The 20,691-nt window shown below is 40.1% G+C and overlaps 1 protein-coding gene across 1 annotated transcript in view; it reads right to left on the bottom strand.

The window, feature by feature from the left end:
* Positions 1 to 8,226: 8,226 nt before the first annotated feature.
* Positions 8,227 to 20,691, bottom strand: part of CWC27 (CWC27 spliceosome associated cyclophilin) — a 199,451-nt gene continuing 186,986 nt past the window's right edge. Inside the window, exon 14 of the mRNA XM_066360808.1 lies at positions 8,227 to 8,659. Within this exon, the coding sequence (XP_066216905.1) occupies positions 8,497 to 8,659 (163 nt within the window). The 3' untranslated portion in view covers positions 8,227 to 8,496. The remainder of the gene's footprint in view (positions 8,660 to 20,691) is intronic.

Raw genomic sequence — 20,691 nt, 5'->3', positions numbered from 1 at the left:
ATGAGACATGGCATCCGCACCATGGACGTTGTTTAAGTCCACTCTGAAATGGACCTAGGCCTCACAAAATATCATGTCTAACTTTAAATTAAAATATTATTTGTAGAATTCTTTTGTTGCTTGGGAAGATAGTATCCATTCTTAATCAATTACTCATCTACACCAACAACATAGAATAATTTTAGAACACAGATAAAATTATCACATTCTTCTTACCCTAAACAAAGTATTTCCTCAAAAATTACAAATTAAATAATGATTTATACAGATCACACAAACACACAAATTGTAAGTTTCCTCATAACTGTTGAGAACTAACCATGGAATAGATACTATTTTGAAGTTGTCATTTATTTTCTATACATGATACCCTTCATTTCAAATATATTGTTTTTATTAGATACAGACAACAAACTGATGGTTTCCAGGTGAGGGGGCTGGGTAAAAAGGTGGAGGGATTAATAAGTACAAATTGGCAGTTACAAAGTAGTCACAGGGTGTAAAGTACAACACAGGGAATATAGTCGATACCATAGTGTAGAGCTGGTGGCTGCCGCCCCAGCCATGCAGGTTCATATTGGATTCAGGCAGACAGTAAAGGAACAGTGGAGCCAGAAAATGGTGGGCCATTCTGTTAATTAAAATCTCATAATGGTGGATGAGCAGACAGGCAGGGAAGACCATTTCCCTTTCACTCAGGGCTCCCTAAAGCCCCAACCCCCTCCAGATTCACAGGCCCCACCAGCATTCCCCAGCAAAATAGCTGGGCATACATTTCAGGGCTCCCAAGCCCCTAGCACTCTCTCTCTCTCTCTCTCTCTCTCTCTCTCTGTCTCTCTCTGTCTCTCTTTCTCTCTCTCCCTCCCTCTCCCTGCACTCTTCAGAAAAACAGGCTGGGGGAAATATCCCTTCTTCAGCAAACAATAGCAAACAATATCCCCTCTCAAGCAAGAAGGCAATCTGCAATTTGCAATCTGCCACCCTGAGGGCAAGCACCTGCACCCTTTTATAGACTACATATATGACACTGCTCCAGTACAAGCAAGCAAGCCTAAAAAACACTTATTACAAACTTGTTTGCCCAACATTCCACCCCTTTAGGATTGCTTGCTTCACAATCTACACCACAGTTATCCCTGTGCAAGGAATGAGGTACATTGCATAAGCAAACAGACTACAGCAGCAGCACAAGTTATACAATTGCAACAATTACAAAGATGCCCTTTACAATATCTCCCTGAGCACTCTGCCCAAGGTGCAAACTGGAGGCCCATCTCTAGCACCCAACACCACGTAGGTGGGAGGGCCTGTATGTTCCAGGGCTGTGTCCAGGAAAACCTTAAAGTGTCCTTGGTGCATCTCTCCAACTGGATGAAAGCAGCTTTCTGGTATAGGAGGGCCTCTACCAGAGCTGCTCCCCACCCCCATAAGGGTCTCTCATACTGTCCAAAAGCGGCAAGTCCATTCAACAAAGGAGCCAGTGCTCAACTCTGGTTGCAGTTCAAGAGTCAGTCCACAATTGTCTGTGCAAATCACCCAGGTAAAGGTCCATTACAGTCAACTAGGTTCACATAGGGCCTCAGGCCTCCCCCCTCATCCCTGTAGCTGCCATGTCCCCTCTTGCTTGAGAGGGGATATGGCAGCTCTGAAGACACTGCCCCAAGGAGGAGCACATGGCAACAGTGGCCAACCTCTGCACCTCTGCTCCAGAGAGCATGATGCCATCCACCCCTAAGCCCCACAATTGCAACAAGCCTACCAGGAGCTCAGTGGGTACTCTTTGCTGCTGGGTTTTTAACTTCTGGATGACCACTGGCCAAGCTCTAAATGTGCAGATGGCAGCTTCAGCCCGAGCCTCCTCATCTTCAGAAAAGGAGTTGGAAAGGCCTGCTCCTGCTGACTCAGAGACACTCTGCTGACACAGCTCCATCTTCAGCTTCTGCGGCTGCTGGCTCTTGGCCTGAAGCTGAACCTGCAGTTGTCCCTACAACAACTGCTGCTGCCAATGTTCAACTTCCTGGGCAAACTGCAACTTGCACACTTGTTCAGCCTCCTTCTCCAGAGACCTTTCAGTTCCAGGTGCCATACTTGCAGTTTTCGGATTTGCAGCATTTTATTCTGTGAACATTCCAGCTCCTGCTGTTGCTGCTGCTTAGTTTCTTCTTGCAGGACTGTAAAAAACAGCCAGCCCATGGTCCCCAAAAGGAGTGCCATGGGGAACCATACACTGGGGAGCAATGACCACTCCTCTATCCCACTCCTCAAGGCTGTCGGTGGCTCCATACCAATCTGATCCAAATTCTGCCACTACACCAGATGTAAAGCCAGTGGCCACTGCCCTGTCCATGCAGGTTCACACTGGATTTGGGCAGACAGTAAAGGAACAGTGGAGCCAGAATATGGTGGGCCATTCTGTTTATTAAAGTCTGGTAATGGTGCATGAGCAAACAGGCATGGAAGACTGTTTCCCTCTCACTAAGGGCTCCCCAAAGCCCCAACCCCCTCCAGACTCAGAGCCTGGACTCACAGGCCCCCACCAACCTCAGTATTCACCAGCAAAATAGCTGGGCCTAAATCTCAGGGATCCCAAGCCTCTCAGCTCTCTCTGTCTCTCTCTCTGTCCCTGCATTCTCCAGAAAAACAGGCTCGGGAGCAAACAATAGCAACAATGACCCATCCTAAGCAGGAAGGCAATCTGCAATTTGCAATCTGCCACCCTGAGAGCAAGCACCTGCAGCCTTCCATACATTATGCACACATGGCGCTGCCCCAATATAAGCAAGCAAACCTAAAAAACAGTTATTACAAACTTGTTTGCCCAACACGTAGTAATAACTATGTATGCTGTCCGATGGGCACTAGACTTGTTTGAGGGGATATAAGTTATATAAATGTCTAACTGCTATGTTGTACACTTGAAACTAATATAATATTGAATGTCAATAGTAATTGAATTTTTTAAATTAAAAATATATTGTTATTCAAATGTTTGAATATTATAATAAAGCTCCAACTAGATTTATTAAGAAAATAAATGGGAAATTAAGAGTTTTCTGCTCTCAAAATCATTTTGATTATTAAGAAGTGCCACAACTTTAGGAACAATGTCATTTTTGGCATCATGAGAATGAGAAAAAAATATTCTAAAAGACCAAGAACACCTTCTTTTGACTAGTTCTGTGAAGAAAGCCTCCAAAAGATGTTTTTGCTGATCAAGTAACATGAATAGATATGATGACCAAAACTTAAGAGGAATAATTTCCAGCAGATGTGGAAGAGACACCTGCCTACACTTCATTTAGAAGCCAGTTTCCTCTCCAGGTAGGACTCACCATCCTTTACCCCAAATACTTTAAAAAAAAATTAGTCTGACCAGGCAGTGGCCCAGTGGATAGAGCGTTGGCCTGAGACGCAGAGGACCCAGGTTCGAGACTCCAAGGCAGCCAGCTTGAGTGCAGGCTCACTAGCTTGAGCGTGGCATTGCTGGCTTGAGCAGGGGATCATAGACATGACCCCATGGTCACTGGCTTGAAGCCCAAGGTCACTGGTTTGAGTTCAAGGTCACTGGCTTGAGCAATTGGTCACTTGCTCTGCTGGAGCCACCAGGTCAAGGCATGTATGAGAAAGCAATCAATGAACAACTAAGGTGCCTGAACAAAGAATTGATGTTTCTCATCTCTCTCCCTTCCTGCTTGTCTGTCCCCCTCTCTGTCTCTTTCTGTCACAAAAAAAAAGAAAGGAAGGAAGGAAGGAAAGAAGGGAGGAAGGGAGGGAGGGAGGGAGGGAGGGAGGGAGGGAGGAAGGGAGGAAGGAAGGAAGGAAGGAAGGAAGGAAGGAAGGAAGGAAGGAAGGAAGGAAGGAAGGAAGGAAGGAAGGAAGGAAGGAAGGAAGGAAGGGTGAAAGATTAAATGATGAGTCTGTCCATTATAATTCCAGGAGCTATAATTACTATTTTTTTCCTGTGACATTTACTTGCTTCTTGAGTCAGATATATGACTGAAGCAAAAAGACTAGCAGAGGGAAAAAGAAATGTAAACCACTGGCTTTCAAAACATCATCTACAGAGAATCATAAGGTACAAACTAGTCATAATAACATAGGGTGTGGACGTTGCCAGAACTTAGAACTTGACCAAATTGTGTGAAGTAATCACATAGAATGGAACTACACATGAAGAATGTGATCTTGGGTCAAGTTTAATAACAGTTTTATACTGGGGCTTCTTTTGGTAGCACAAATTTAGCCATGGTGAGTATTTACACCATGGAAATTGGCAAATGCTGCCGCAAATCAGGGCTTTTCTTTCTGTGTGTTTGTTTGTTGTTTGTTTTAAAAGAGCCAGTTTACCGTTACACTACTAAAAATAGCTTTTCATGGGATTCCTGAAACTCGTAGCACCTGTGACATATGGCTTTGGTGAGGAGGGTTTGGGGGAATAGATGAGTATTCTGTCTACAAGCAGGGGACTTTTTATACCCATCTTAGTAGGATTCAGGTTTTTATTATTTCTCTTGGAATTCAAATATCTTCAAATCCTTGTTAAAAAGGATTTCTCTAGAGAATGGTTCCTGCTTCACTTCTCTTCGTTAAAAGCTAAAAGAAGAAAAGAGATAAAATATACATGGGACAGGGAAATCTGCTTTCTAGTAAGCAGAGTGGTGCTGCCTGATACATTGTATGAAGTCAGTGGAAGAGAGTCAAAGCCATAGAGAAACCAGATCTGCTTTTTTTTTTTTTTTTTTTTGTGAATGACAGTGTTAAAGAATGTAACCCCTCTTAACTTCTCTACACCCCTACATACAAATTGCTTATACTGATACAATCCTCAGTGGTAACTCACTTCACACCTCCGTTTTCTTTCCTGTTATCAACAAGATTAAACAGCATGTTTGGGCAATATTCTGTATTTATCTAACCTTTTCCAGGCAGGCCACACTGAAACAACAGTCAACAGAACGGGTTTATGTACCACACACGTCAGATCCTAGCAAGAAACTTGGTAGTGACAGTTTGATAAGGACCATAGCCTATTGAACTTGTTCTAAAAACAACAGCAGCAAACCACTCATCTCCTCACACTTTTTAATGACCTTGTTCTAGGATGCCCCCATTTTTAGATGCAGCAGGTGCATTACTGTGTGACCTCAGAGCATACAGGGAGAGCTGAGGGCATGTGATAGCATGCATTTTGATATTTATTACACCATTACAAATTCTAGAGAGATCTGTATTTATTTCAATTAACTGTTGAGAAAAGAGAGGTCTAAGGTTAATTTTAACTTTCACCTTGCCAATAGCTTCGATCAAAGGGGAAAAATGGCTTGTCAGGAAAAGAGAAAAAATTGCCAGCTGTTACTTTTCCCTGTGCTCTCCAAAATGCCCAGCGTTGTCATAAACAATGAACAAGAATGCTAACAGACTTTACTGTTTCAGGTTAACATCCTGAAATAAGACACACAAAAGAGAAATAAATCTAAATAAATATAAAATTAGAATGAACTACAAAAGGTTAATTTTCTGACATGTTTTCATATTTTGTCTTTGAACTGATACACACAGACACACACATTTGCAATTCATGTGGCCCAAGTATATTACTGTGGCATTTCCAAAAGTTTTACTATAAGCACAGTTAATACCATACAGGGTGGGGCAAAAGTAGGTTTACAATTGTCTGTATGGAAAACAATACAATACAATAATTAAATACAAGAATAAACTGTGTTTTCACGTACCCACAATTGTAAAACTACTTTGGCTCCACTCCTGTATTTAACAGATAATTAATTTAGTTATTATAGTCTTAAGCTTTTAAAAATTGTTATTACTTAGTTAAGTTTAAAGTGAATCTTGTTCTCCTGGTGCAATTCTTCTGATAAGATTCTAATCTCAGTGGACTTTCAGTTCCTTATGAATAAACCAGGGTGAGAAGCACTGAACCAACCTCAGGGTTTAATTTGTCTTTCATTTATCTCTTTAAACCTACAAGTAGTCTTCTTCTGGCTTATGTTCTGGAGGCCTGTGGTTCCCTCTGCTCTGAGGACAATACCACACTGGTAAAGGTGGACACATTCAAGGAAGAATGGTACAGAAACCTGTAGGCTACTTCAATATAAACGAATCAAGTGCAAATCATTTCATAACTGACAGAACCTTTGTAAGTCTAGAAAACAAAATTTTGCTTTGTATCGATAATATAACTAACATTACAACTTTGTGGTGAGGAAAAGATAGGACATACTTCTAAACACTGGCTTCCTTTTTGGTGACTTTGCATTTAATCACTTCGCATTTGAGTGTGTTGCCATTTCTCACTATCCCGTTCCTCTTCTCCTCTTTGAAACTTTCTGCTTCCTGAACCAAAATAAAAAGTTCTTGTTTGTATTGGGAATTGTTTTCTCACTTCAGGTTTGAGGTAGATCATTAAGAAAAAAAATGACATATTTCAGGCATACCATAATGTATATAGAATACTACAGTGAGGATTTAGTACCTACATTCTACCTTAAGAAATAAAACATTACAAACACAAGCGAAACTCCCTCTATATTCACTCCTCTGCTTACTCAGAAGTACCCACTATTTCCATACATGCTTTCTATTTTTGCTACATATGTGCACCTCCATAAACAATATATAATGGTATGCTGTGTTTTAAAATTTTATATAGTCTTTTTTTCATGTTCTGTTTAAAATATGTTAGTACATAGAGCTCTGGTTTCCTACTGATCTTCACCACTATGCAGTAAGTATTCAATAGTATGGACTTACAACTTATTTATGAATTCTTTGGTTGATGCTTCAGTGTACATGCAGGTCTTCTTGAGCAACATGTGAGAATGTTTAAGGTATAGACCTAGGATCAGAATTTTTGAATCACCAATTTACACATCTCTAACTTCAGTAGATGTTGCCAATCTCCAAAGACTGACTCACCAGCGGGGAGGCTGGCAGTCTCTTTAACAAGCCCTCTAGGTTCTGAGTTTCATATTCATTCATCTGAAAGGGGGGTGGAGGTGAGGGGTACCGTTCAGCAAGAACGTGCATTTCTAACACGTCCCCAGGCGATGCTGCAGCTGCTGTTGTGCAATGTCAGGGACATTCTGAGAACTAGTGCTCTTAGAAAAAGCCTATTGGGTTACATTTTGAAAGAGAGAGCTGATAAGACACTATCTGAGAAGATGTGGCTGGTGAGGTTTTATGAGGTAACTGAAAGTTAGCCTGTGGTATAATTTTAGCATTCAGATTCCAGGGGAAAAAAACTGTGACTAAATATAGAGAATATAGAGCAAATAGCCATTATGAATACTTGCCGTCAAAGGCTAAATTCTGAATGAGATGTCCTGCCAGAATGGGGCCTCTGCACATGCTCCTGCTGTTGCTGTGCTGAGAAGGGCAGAAGAATGGGCAGGTGGCCCTGTGTCAGGCCCCATATGCGGTGGGATTGGCTCACAGTAGCATCTGTCTTGACTGTGTCAATAAAACCCAAGCGTTAACCTACATACATGCAAGTGTGAAGGTTCACTTGGGTGTTCCTCACAATTTAAGGCATGAGACTAATGAGTCTTAGTGATTTGGCTATTTTTAGATATTTATATGCAAAACAAAACAAAATCAATCTTTATTATATATATATATATTTTTTTTTATTTTATTTTATTTTTTAATTTATTTATTTTTTTTTTCGAAGTTAGAAGAGGGGAGGAAGTCAGACAGACTCCCACATATGCCTGACTAGGATCCACTCAGCATGCCCACCAGCACCAGGGGCGATGCTCTGCCCCTCTGGGGCATTGCTTCTTTGCGGCCAGAGCCATTCCAGCACCTGAGGCGGAGGCCATGGAGCCATCCTCAGCGTGCGGGCCAACATTGCTCCAATGGAGCCTTGGCTGCGGGAGGGGAAGAGAGAGACAGAGAGGAAAGAGAGGGGGAGGGGGGGGGACGCAGATGGGTGCTTCTCCTGTGTGCCTTGACTGGGACTCGAACCTGGGTCTTCCACATGCTTGGCTGACACTCTACCGCTAAGCCAACTGGCCAGAGCTATATAATTTTTAAATTATATTCTAAAATTAGTACCACAGTAACAATGTCAGGGAGGTTTTCCTCAAATATTCTTTCTGTAAGAACTTCTTATAAAAAAAATCTCGAAAATGAAGCCTACACATATTTTAGGGTAAAAAAACCACACACACACACACACACACACGCCTACACAGTCTGCAATGGTTAACTTGAAAACGAAAGAAAGTGATTTTATTTCACATTTAGCAATATAAAAAGTCAGTAAGGAATAAAGGTGTGTACCAGTAACCAAAAACATTTGTTCACATCAGTCCACAATGTAGATAACGAGATAACTGGTTTCAAAACTGGACAACAGGTTCAAAAATACTTCTTTTCATGCCCTTAAGTGGCGCTGTTGGGAACAATGACTGTTGTAAGGCCATTTATTGCAGGCACACTTCCAACTAGTTCGGGTTATCAGTATTCTCGTTTCTATCTTCTTTCTTTTTTCTCTCTCATCAGCTTTTTGCTTTCTTCCCTTCTTCTTTTATTCACCGGATTCCGAGGATCGTAGATTTCAAATGTGTCTGAGTCTTGCATGCTTGCGTCTTTCACTTTCCTGCTTTTATCCTCAAACTGAAGCACATGCGACATCCTAAAGAGGGAGAGAGGCAGTTCAGTGTTTTTGCCATGAAGACCGAAAGCAGAAATTCTACACTACACTGTCCTTGGCATAATGGACTCTAAGCGTACAGAATACAAAGAGGCGTTTGTTGTTTACTGGTGCTTGTACCACCTGGAAACCAACTGCTCAGAAAACACTTGAATTCGAAAAACATGTCTGGAGTTTGTCCTGTTGGCTTGTATTTCTAGTAGTGAGTCTCTTTGCCTCGGTGTTCACTTGAGGTTCCCTTCCTGACGGCAGGTTAAAGGGGTTTACATAGCAGTGCTCCTAAAACTAAACTCAGAGAACATTCGGCTGGCTTCCTTTAAAAAGCACACTCTCTTAGCCAGTGAGCCATAGTGCAGAGCAGAACTCTGCACAATAAACCAGCTCTACCTGATTTCTTGTTTTGTGTTGCTTACAGTAGCTAAATGAGTTAAGAGCAGGTAATGTGTTAAGAAAATTCTTGTTCAAATGGTATTATGACTCCCTTCTCAGTGTAGTTACTGAGTTAAAAAAATTACACACACACATACACACACATGCGCGCGCGCATACATACATATATATATGTATATATATATATATATATATTTTTTTTTTTTTTTCCATTCAAAAAGAAAGTAAGCTTTTGGCACAGCTCTGTGGACTAATTTTCTCCTACTACTGTTGATTACAACAAATCTAACCACCCTACTTTCCTACTTTATCAAATGCTTATTGGTCTTAAGGTATCAACATGTGCTTGACTTCTAAGTGGTCATAAGCTGGCTATCCTTAGCCGCAGGGAAGTATGTAACTGATTAGCTCTGTCCCCATTAGGAGGTGTCAGGAATAAATGGGAAGTCAAAGACAAGGTTTCAGGGCAACTGAATGAATTTAGAAAGAGGAAAGTTCAGTTTTTATATGTAAACAAAACTACAAAGGTTTTATCACAGCAGATAGGGTTAAATTGCCTATACGATTAAACTCCACATATACCAGTTATAAACTTTCAGATGAAATCCTACTATTAGTTTCTTTTTTTCTGCAGTAGCACAAACTCTGAGTGAAGTTTACTAATGTGACTAACTCCCAAGGACACACTCAGATTTAAAAAAAAAATCCTAGAAAGATTTTGGGAAGAAAATAAAATGTTACAATATTAGTGGTACTACAGTTATTAAAGGTTCAGTAGCTACAGTTCACCAGGGACGACAAGTTGAGTTTTACTACCACTCCCACCCCTTTCCATCCGAGACAAAGCTTATATATAGTAACGCAGTGAGTACGAACCATATTATGAATGATCTGGATGATTTAGTAAATCTTTTTTTTTTTTAAGTGAGAGACAGAGATAGGACTGGAGAGAGATGAGAAGCATCAACTCAAGAGTTGTGGCACTTTAGTTGTTCATTGTTTTCTCATATGTGCCTTGACTGGGGGGTTACAGCAGACAGAGTGACCCCTTGGGCTCAAGCTGGGACCTCAGGGTTTTGAACTGGGGGTCCTCAGCATCCCAGGTTGATGCTCTATCCACTGTACCACTGCCTGGTCAGGCATGATTTAGTAAATCTTAATTTACTAAATGAGGTAAATCACATTCACAGTTTTATAATTTATTATTAAAATACATTATTTGCATTCAAATTCATAACTGACTTCAATAATATATAAACATGCTACCTCACTTGTGAGAACTCTTGACCTTATACTTCCTGTTGCTTTAGTCGACACCCTCATTTAGAAAGTATATCATAGGATCATTGATAATTTAGATAGACTCCTCAGAGTCTGATTTTCTTGTGCATTCAATTTCCTAGTGTTTAAGTATTAGCTTCTGAGAATAACACAATCTCCAACTCCTAGATAAAGGCTGTTCTGCAGCCATGGTAACAAGTGACCACTAGAACTGATTTGAAACATAATCACACCGAATTTAATCAATTAATGATGACTTGCCCTAGACCTAAATGACCAGTGATAACTCACTTCAATAAATACACCCTTGAAAGCCAACTAATCAGTGACAGCCTTTATGCTTTCGAAAGCTGGCCAACTGGTGGCGGACACACTCCAGTGAACAAGCTTCTGAATGCCAGCTAATCACTGACAACCATTCCGGAATAATGTGCTTCTAGGCTGATGTCCACCAGCAAACAATCCTAACCCCAAATTTATGTAAAAATTTGTAAACTGCTTTGCTTAGAGAGACTGTGTCTAAAAGCATAGCTCTTCCTTACTTCGGTAAGTAATAAATTCAGCCTTTTGTTTCAGATATTAAGAGGTAGTCTTTTGTTTGACACTTCTTATAATCTGTGTAATATTCCCTACAAAGTGCACTTTTTAGAAGCCGTAAGTGTATTACCACCGTTGAGACCAAGTTTAGAAAATTAGGAAGAATGTCCTGTTGAAGGTCCTTTACCACACACACTGGGGAGCCCAGTCCCTGTGTTGTATTTCAAAAGTGCTTAGCAGTTTTCTAAATGACTCTTGTGCAAACACCTAGGCCAAAACCAGGAAATAGCTAGAATCATATGCCCTTTAAAATATTTCACTCAATACTTCTATATTGATCTCAAAAAACCAAAACCACTATCTTAGTTAACTTATTAATACCTTTCCATATATGCATCCTTCCATTAAAAAAAAAAGGTCCTATTTTCTGCCCCAAATACAGATGTGTTCTGTGTAATATCCATCTCTAGTAGCGACTGTTCATGTTTCAAAATGACTTTACCAGAATTTGTCAATTAAAGCCACGGGAAGGCACCTTCTTCCTTTCTGTACCATGAAAGAATAGTACAACAGTTGGACTGAGTTGGCTCTAGTATAAGAAATAACATTTAGACATGTGAACCACTGCACAGAGCCCAGAGAAAGAAACACATTTGCCTACAAATTTGAAAATACAGAAAGCTGTAAATTAGAGTAGCTGTCTTGTTCAACTGTTTGTTTCATATGCCACTGCACTGAACAAGTCCAACATTTTGATTAATAACAAACCTACACCCAGAGGAGAGAAAGGGCTATCAGCTTACATACTACTTCAGCTTTAATATCATAATACTTAGCATGGCTGGTTACTCAGCAATAATATTTAATCTTTAATAAAAATAAAAGCATAATCAAAAATGCTTCATCCATTTATCTTTCAACATGCTTCAATCACTTCATTTTAAAAAGCAAACAAAACAGTTATTATGATTTTCAGCACAATTAACTCCTGACCTGTGTGCCTCCATAAATCACAGACTGCAGGAATTGAAAGCACGCCCCCCTTTACAGTCTCCTGTGAGAATGCGCATGCAGACTTATAATGCAGACTGAACTCAGGTACACAAGGGTCTGGGAGTTTAGGAGCTTGTATAGACCAATAACTCAAGACTGTCCACTCTGTGGCTGGCTGTGGAAATGGCCCAACAAAGAGCAGTGAATTTTTTGGAATAAAGTACACATTGATGATTTACATATGAAAATGTTAAGATTTGTTCACTGGAAGGCAAAGACAAAAATTTAGTTCTTATTAAAAAGTTTCACATAAGCTCAGATTCTCAAGAGCACTGACTTTAGTGTGTTATAGAAATACGGAGGATTACCACTTTCATAGAGGTTGTATTTGACAAGTAAGGTTTTTTTTTCCTTTTCCGTATGAGACTGTGGGATTATAAACAAAAGTAAGCAACTGATTCTTTGAAAAGGACCCGGACGTTAACTAACTTCACTAATTTGCTAACTAGTTTTTAAAGTTCTCACACAGTTACGAAACAGATTGAGATATGACAGCAATTAATGGGAAAGGTAGCAGAGGTACTCATTCTCAGACATACAGCACCGTATTTCCCCATGTATAAGACACACCCTTTTTTGAAAAATTTGGGGTCTAAAAACTGCGTGCGTCTTATACAGTGGTTGTAGCTTTTTTTACTTGCATTTCCCACTTTTTCGCACTTGTTTTTGCGCTCATTGTTGAAGACAGTGATTCATCATCAGACACAGATGAGGACAAGCTAATGGATGGGAGTTTTGACAATGATGAGGAGTTATATGAATTTTATGATAAAACGAGTTCAATAACTTTATGTAATACATTTTTTTCAAAATTTGGGCCCCCAAATTAATGTGCGTCTTATATATGGGAGCATCTTATACATGGGGAAATATGGTAAGTAACTGAAAGCTATCTTTTCCACTGGGAACTCTATAAATCACTCCTTACTATTTCTGAGTCTCCCTAATTTAGGAACTTAGCCCGCACCTCTTAGGCTGTTCTATACCTGTACTATTTCTCCTTACAACTCTCCAGAGGTCCTAAAATAATCTTTCTTACAGTTCTTTTACAGCATTCCTTTGAGCAGGAACTAGCAGTTATTGTATTAGACTGAAACACCTCAACCCTCTAACAAAGGGATCTTCCTATCTCACCAACCTCACTTCGTTTCTTTCATCAGCTCTCACCGTTCTGTAATTGCCTGTTCACTTAATTGTGAACAGACTGTCAGTTATTCAAGACAGTTTGAGTCTTGTTCACAGCTGTACTCCCTCCCAGTGCCAACAACGGTGATTTGTGCTGTGAATCAAAGCCTTCAGACCCTTTGTGCGGGTCAGGCCTGCTGGCTGGTACTAACTGGCTTGCCTAACTAACACTTGACCCTCCTTCTGTGGGCAGGACTCTCTTTTATTTCTGTGATAGACTTCTAAAATGTCTGACAGCCTCGGCGGAAAGTCTCCGCTCAGCAGAAGCCCACTTTCCGTGACCTCCCAGCTCAGCACAGAGGGCCGCTTTCCCACCGCCCGGGGCAGTGAGGGCTGCCCTGGGAGCAGGCCCGTGCTCTTCCCATTGCTGTGGCCCCTAGTGTTGAATTAGAGAGGCTATTTTTTAAAGCAATCTTTCTCAAAGTCTAATCTTAGGGGCCGGTATCAAATGCAGGTTGTACATTCAAACCAATTGGGTCATTCTGAAAACTCTCCACACCGGGCCAGCCCCCCGCCCCCAGAGGAACCGACGGAACTGTCCCAGGACAGAGCCCGGCAGTGTGATTGCAAGTGTTTTCCTGGTCATTTTTAAATACAGCCAAAGTTAAGACCGCAGCACTAAAGTTTAAGAACTTTACACTTTCAGATTGATTGATATCATCAGCCATTTGTCCTGGCCCCTTCAGAGATGAAGAACAGATGCTTTCCAATGACAAACGGCTCACATACTTGAAGAAGCTTTAAGTGGCCTCTGAGCCAATTATTTTAACTGAATAATCTCAAGTGTGTTATCCATTTCTTATATATGCTTTGAGGATAAGGCAAGGAACTAGATTCAATTATTCATTCAACAAACATCTGAGTGCTGTTTATGTGTGAAACCCAATGTCAGACTCGAGGGACACAAAGCCAAAGATGACCCAAGCCCTGCTCTCCTAAAGTGAACTGTCTATTAGGGAGACGAACACAAAGACACCAGAACAAATGTGTATTTTGGAACTGCCTGCAAATTGAGGCAATAATAGGACGCGCCGACGGCACTCTATGTGCTGTCTGGCGTTCTCTTCACAGTGACTGTGCGGGACAGACAGGAAAGGTGCCAGGATCACCCCCAGTTCACAGTCTGCAAGATTCGCGCTCAAGAAACTTGGAGTTAGCTGGGAAGTAGTTAGTCAAGCACGTTTTTAATGTCCTCAGAGGTAAACTTTCATCTTGTGAAGATGGATTTAACTTTAGGAATAAATCAAAGTTAACTCAGAGCTAAGTCTACTGAGTAGGATTAAAAAAATATCAGATCGGGTCGTTAGCGCTTATTTTGGAATACAAAAATTTAAAAATGCAACTATAAAGAGACAAGAATCATTATTTGTATGGCTCCCAGGTTGGTATTTACAGAATTTCCAAAAAAGAAGTTATAAAAATGTCTGGAACAATGTGGAAACATCTTTTGGAAAAAGGTAGCTTAGGTGAACACTTGCCTACAAAAAAAAGCATTAATGTTTACTGCAATTTGTATCCCCTACTGCCTGTAAGTTTTGCCATCTGGAATCTCAGCCCCAGTTTCTCCTACTCTTTCTAAAATGGGGATACTAGTAGGGACAGCCCATACCTGGAGGTCCAAGTGGGGCAGAGACAGGGGCCAGGGCCTGAGCCCCTAAAGGTGGGTGTCTGGCAATCTCCCCTCAGGCATCTAATTGTGGAAGAGTGCTTGCTGGTTGATGATGATGGCCAGGTCTTTTTATCATAGACATATGTCTATATATATATATATACGTCAAACACACACACATGTAAATCTAAGCCATGAAAACTGTCCTGTTTTAAACCCTTCAGTGCTTCCTCATTGTCTACACAAGGAAACCCAAATTTCTTATATGGTCTCTACGATTTGGCTTTTGCTCCCCTCTTCGAGCTCCTATTGTCACTTTCCCTATCACATTTCATGCTCCAGGCGTCCTGAATTATTAGTCTCCTGAACAAAACCTGCTCTCTCTGGTCTCCTTGCTGCCTCTCTATGGCGATGCACCTTTCCTCTCCCTGTTAACCTGAGGTGTCACCCCTCGGTGAGCCAGCCCGATTCCCTCCCTGAAGCTTCCTGCTCTTCCCAAGGGGGGTGTGGTGAAGGCGCTCTTCTGTCCCCTCTCTGGTTTCTCTCCCTAGGCTGTAGTTGGCTCTATTCTGTTGACCTTTGCACCGGCACCAGTCACAATGCTGGGCAGGAAGAATGCCCTCAATAAATGTTTGCTGAATACATGCTGTTGGGTAGCCAGTCACCTCCAAAACCTTTGGCTAGCATTCTAGTTTTCTTCACCTTTCTCCAGAGTTGTATTAATGCAAAATTCCAAATTATTTAGCAATAATGTTTATAAACCCTTGAGTTGTTCAGGTTGGTAACTCTCCTTTTAAATTCTACAACACCAGAGAAAAGGCTAATATTCAAAAAGATAAAACAAAGGATTTCCACCACCACTAACTGTATGCTATGAAAAATCCAACACTTATCTTTCTCAAATGGGTGAGCTAAGATGTCTAATGATTGACCTTTGTCTTCTGAATACTCAGTCTCTGTGCGGGACGAGGTGGGGGAGAATTGCATTCCCGTCCCCAGACAGCCTTCCTTTACTTGGGTTGAAAGGACTTGCCATTCTTTATGAAACTTTGTCATCCACATAATTTATCTTTAGTTTGGCATGTTGATAGCTTCTCACTTCTTTATTCAGTTATAATTCTTAAGAAGCCTCACTGAATAACTCCTGGTTATTACTGAAGTTTATCATTCCATGGGACTATGGATTATAAACTTTAAATCACCTGGTTTAGGCTTTTTTTATGGGGGACGGAGTGGTGGAGAAAAAGCCTGGAAGGAGACACATTTAAGAAATAAAAAGCCTTTTTTATTTTTAAAGAAAAATTTCAGCAAGACACAACAATTTTCAAGTTTGCCCACATTTGACTTCTGAAGGATGACGCCTGCTGTGTCCTAGAGCAGTGGGCCCCAACCCCTGGGCCGAGGACCGGTACTGGTCCGTGGGCCATTTGGTACCGGTCCGCAGAGAAAGAATAAATAACTTACGTTATTTCTGTTTTATTTATATTTAAGTCTGAACGATGCTTTATTTTTTAAAAATGACCAGATTCCCTCTGTTACATCCGTCTAAGACTCACTCTTGACGCTTGTCTCGGTCACATGATACATTTATCCATCCCACCCTAAAGGCCAGTCCATGAAAATATTTTCTGACATTAAACTGGTCCGTGGCCCAAAAAAGGTTGGGGACCACTGTCCTAGAGGGGCCGCAGTGCACTGTGGATCTTACGTCCATGTCACTTCTCTGGAAAGCCCTCCACCTCCTCCCCACTGGTCTCAGCCCCTCTCCACTCAGAGCCCAGTCTAATTCCCATTTCCTTCTGACTGCACTTTGAATTTCTGTAACACTTTCTATGAAACTTTTTGTGGATTGCTGTCAGAAGGCCTGAGTTTGGGGTACAACTTAGTCACTAAATCTTTCTGTAGAAAAGTCTTTTCTTTCTGTAGAAAACTGCTTTTCAAGCCTCGGTTTCCTCATTGGTGATGAGGGGATGGTAATATGTACCCTATGTACCCCAGAGTCAGAATGAGGTTCAAATGTCATACTTGTGAAAGTGTGGTCTAAACACCATCATTTCAATTTATTCTGCACTCTGTGTATGTGGATTATATATAAACTCTGCATATATATATCATATATATATTTATCATCTATATAATACTCTATTATATTGCATAGCCTTTCGCAAAGTGTTTTCATGTACAATCCCATACACACATAACTCACTTGACCCTACCTACCTATGGAGCTTATACATGTACTTTTAAAATGTGTCCCATCTATACTAGACCATACGCCAGTCAAAGGCCAGAAACTTTATAGCATTAAAGAATTATAAACATTTCATTTTATTTTTCTAACTTTTATAGCACGATTAACATATTCACTGTCTTGTGTGCTTTTTCTTTGGCAAAATACAACAATCCTGAGGCAAAAGCATAAAAAAAATCACAAATAAAATTAATTATAACTGCATAGCTCAGCAATAACTACTGCAAATATTTAGATATATCACTTCCTGTACTTTTGTACATGGATGTTGATGTATGTATGTATGTATGTATGTGTGTATATATAATATATTTGAAGGGATAATAATGTACATATTTTATAATTGCTTTTCATACCTAACTACACCATAAACATCTTTTACACAAATAACTAGACATCTGTATCACTTTATTCATTGTATTGTAGTATCAGTATATATTTGATCCTATAAATTACAATCAACCCCATAATTTAGGATTCTTAGGCCTGTTCAAATTTCCAACTTTATAAACTATGCCTCAAATAATATCAACATGAATAATAAATATTTGGATTTTTAAATTTATAATAAATATTTACTTCTTTGTTCTGGTTCAGCATTCTTTCTTTTGGTAAAAAGAATCTTCTTTTCTTTTCAAAATGAACTTTCCCAACTCCCAGTTCATGTGGTTGAAGTGGGATAACACCCCTATCCTGTCCCAGGAAGAGGACACTTGGTATGGTTCTGTTTAGAATAACCAGTCATTAGATAAGGGTATGGGCATTTGAATTCAGTGAGGTCACACAGAACTGACTTACGAACTTAGTCTGGAACTACTAGATTGTCCAGAATGGAAATATAAGCCTAGAGCTTCTCAAGGCCATCTCTGCCACCCTCTGGAGGTAGTCTGCCTATAGACGAGTTCAACTGAGAAGAAAATGGAGTCAGGAGACAGAAAAACGAGAGACTGATGACATTGATGAATTCTCTGATCCAGCTGTGCCATAGCCCTACTCCATAAGCTTCCTCTCAGATAAATTTCTCATTTCTTGTTTAATAAGGTGTTTACATTACTAGTAATAGAGAATTTTTACCAATGCTCAAGATAAATTCCTACAAGTAGAATTCTTAGAAAAAAGATTTGTAGATTTTAAGGCACTTCATATTTTTGGTCTTCCCTTCAGAAAGGACCTACCATTTCACATTCGTGTCAACAGAGGTGCCTCATTTTGTTTTGATTAATATAGTTAGAGCCATTCCACTACTCCCCATGGGTTTTTTTTCTGGCTATTTGTATTTCTTCTTTTGTGATAGGTATGTTTGTGTCCTTTGCCTGTGGTAAAAAAAATGGTACCTTCACCTTTTCCTTACAGATTGGTGAGAATTCTTAATATATCAACAATATAAATCCTTGTCTGACCAGGCAGTGGCACAGTTGATAAGGGTGTCGGACTGGGACACGGAGGACCAAGGTTTGAAACCCCCTCTGGCTTGAGCGTGGGCTTATCTGGCTTGAGAGCGGGCTTACCAGCTTGAGCACAGGGTTGCTGGTTTGAGTGTGGGATCATAGACACGACCCCATGGTCACTGGCTTAAGCCTAAAGGTCACTGGCTTGAGCCCAAAGTCACTGGCTTGAGCAAGGGTCACCCGCTCTGCTATAGCCCCCTGGTCAAGGCACGTATGAGAAAGCAGTCAATGAACAACTAAGGTGCCTCAACAAAGAACTGATGCTTCTCATCCCTCTCTCTTACTGTTTGTCCCTATCTGTCCCTCTCTCTGTCACAAATCCTTATTCATCACATAATCGCAAATATATTTTCTAGTCTGTCATTTAATTTTGTGTTTGTGCGTGCGTGTATGTGTGTGTGTGTGTGTGTGTGTGAGAGAGAGAGAGAGAGAGAGAGAGAGAGAGAGAATCTGTCTGGAGTCTCAGCTACCTATCTCCTTTATTCCTCCATTGACTCCTCCCTCTTTTCCCTCTTTCCTCCCTTTCATATAAAATGTTATACTTTTTAATATAGTCATAGTGAGCAGTCTCTTCCTTTAAGGTCTTTATCTTTGAAGTCTAATTAAGAAGGTCTTAAGACCATATAAATATCCACCTATATTTTATTTTTAACACTTTTATAGTTCTGTTGTCCTTGTTCATCATTTGTCAATTTAAAAATTTATTTTGGTATAGTGGGTCAGATAAAGTTCTAACTTATTTTCCCCAAATGACTACCAACTTGTTTCAACATCATTTCTTGAACAATCTACCCTGTACAGTATCCCATTGCTTTACTTACTACAATTATGGCATCTGACTTGGAATAATATTCCTCAAAATTTATTTACTTTTTAAAATTGATTTATTTTACTAGCCCTGTATGATTGGTTCAGTGGTAGAACGTTGGGCCACCGTATGGATGTCCTGGGTTCGACTCCAGGCCAGGGCACACAGGAGCGCCCATTTGCTTCTCCACCCCCCATCTTGCTTCTCTCTCTCTTCTCCTCCCCTCCTGCAGCCATGGCTCAATTGGAGGGAGTTGGCCCCAGGTGCTGAGGATGGCTCCATAGCCTCCACCTTATGCACTAAAAAATGGCTCCTGTTGCAATGGAGCAAGGATCCCAGATGGGCAGAGCATCGCCCCCTAGTGGACTTTCTGGGTGGATCCTGGTAGGGACACATATGGGAGTCTGTCTCTGCCTCCCTTTCTCTCATTAAAAAAATAAAAAAAATTGATTTTATAAAAGAGGTTTTGTTTTACCAAAAAATTGAGCAGACAGTACAGAGTTCCCTTATACCCCCAAACAAATTTTCTCTATTGTTACTATCTTACATTAGCATGGTACATTTGTTATACTTAATGAACTAATACAGATATCTTATTATTATGTAACTTATTATTTATCACAAACTTCCCTAATGTGAGAGCAACTTATTTCAGGGCAAACTATATGAAAGTAGAGTCAATGTAGAAGAGTTTTCTTCAACCAGAAGAAAAACGACAGAAAAAGAAGTGATGTCAGGCATTGAATAGAGGGCTTAAAATTAAAATCATCAAGTTTCCAGGGTCAGCAACTCTGACAGACCTATTTATGAAAACCGTGCTGGTCTTCTGCAGCCTTATTTATGCTCCTGTACACACCAATTAGGAGACCTGTAGATGATCACATTTCTTCTTGTTCCTGTTATCACTACTTTAGAACTTGGCTGAGAGAGAAAGGGAAGCAAAACATTGACATTACACTGAGCTTATAATTCTATGCTCTCCAAAGTGATGGTATTATCTTGCTTTCTATTTAAATTACATTCATAATTGATGTCTTCTCTTTTCTTTTTAGTACTAGCCTCAAGGGAAAAAAACAGTATTAATGAGAAATTACTACTCACTGTAAAAGTTTCAAATCTCAAAATTATTTTATTTGAGGATGTTAAGAATTATGATAGAAACTAATATTAACCACTGCAACTCGCACTGAGTTAACCAAGAAAAAGTCGTAGGAACTGTCAAACATTATAGAAACAGTGTAAATTTCAACCATCATCTTGATGGATCTACTAACAGTAGTCAAATCTAGAGAAATAAATTCTTAAATATCAATGACAATATTGTAGGTGAGAACAACAAAATATTTATTGAGCACTGATTCTTCCAAACATCTTGCTATATCCTTTAAAAAATGCATCTCATTTAATCCACAAACTAACCTGCCAGAAATATACTATTATTATTCCCAGTTT

Source organism: Saccopteryx leptura, chromosome 1 (assembly GCF_036850995.1).
Source record: "Saccopteryx leptura isolate mSacLep1 chromosome 1, mSacLep1_pri_phased_curated, whole genome shotgun sequence".
In the NCBI taxonomy this organism is placed as follows: domain Eukaryota; kingdom Metazoa; phylum Chordata; class Mammalia; order Chiroptera; family Emballonuridae; genus Saccopteryx; species Saccopteryx leptura.
The sequence above is the reverse complement of the archived record's forward strand: the minus strand, read 5'-3'. Positions and strand labels throughout refer to the sequence as shown.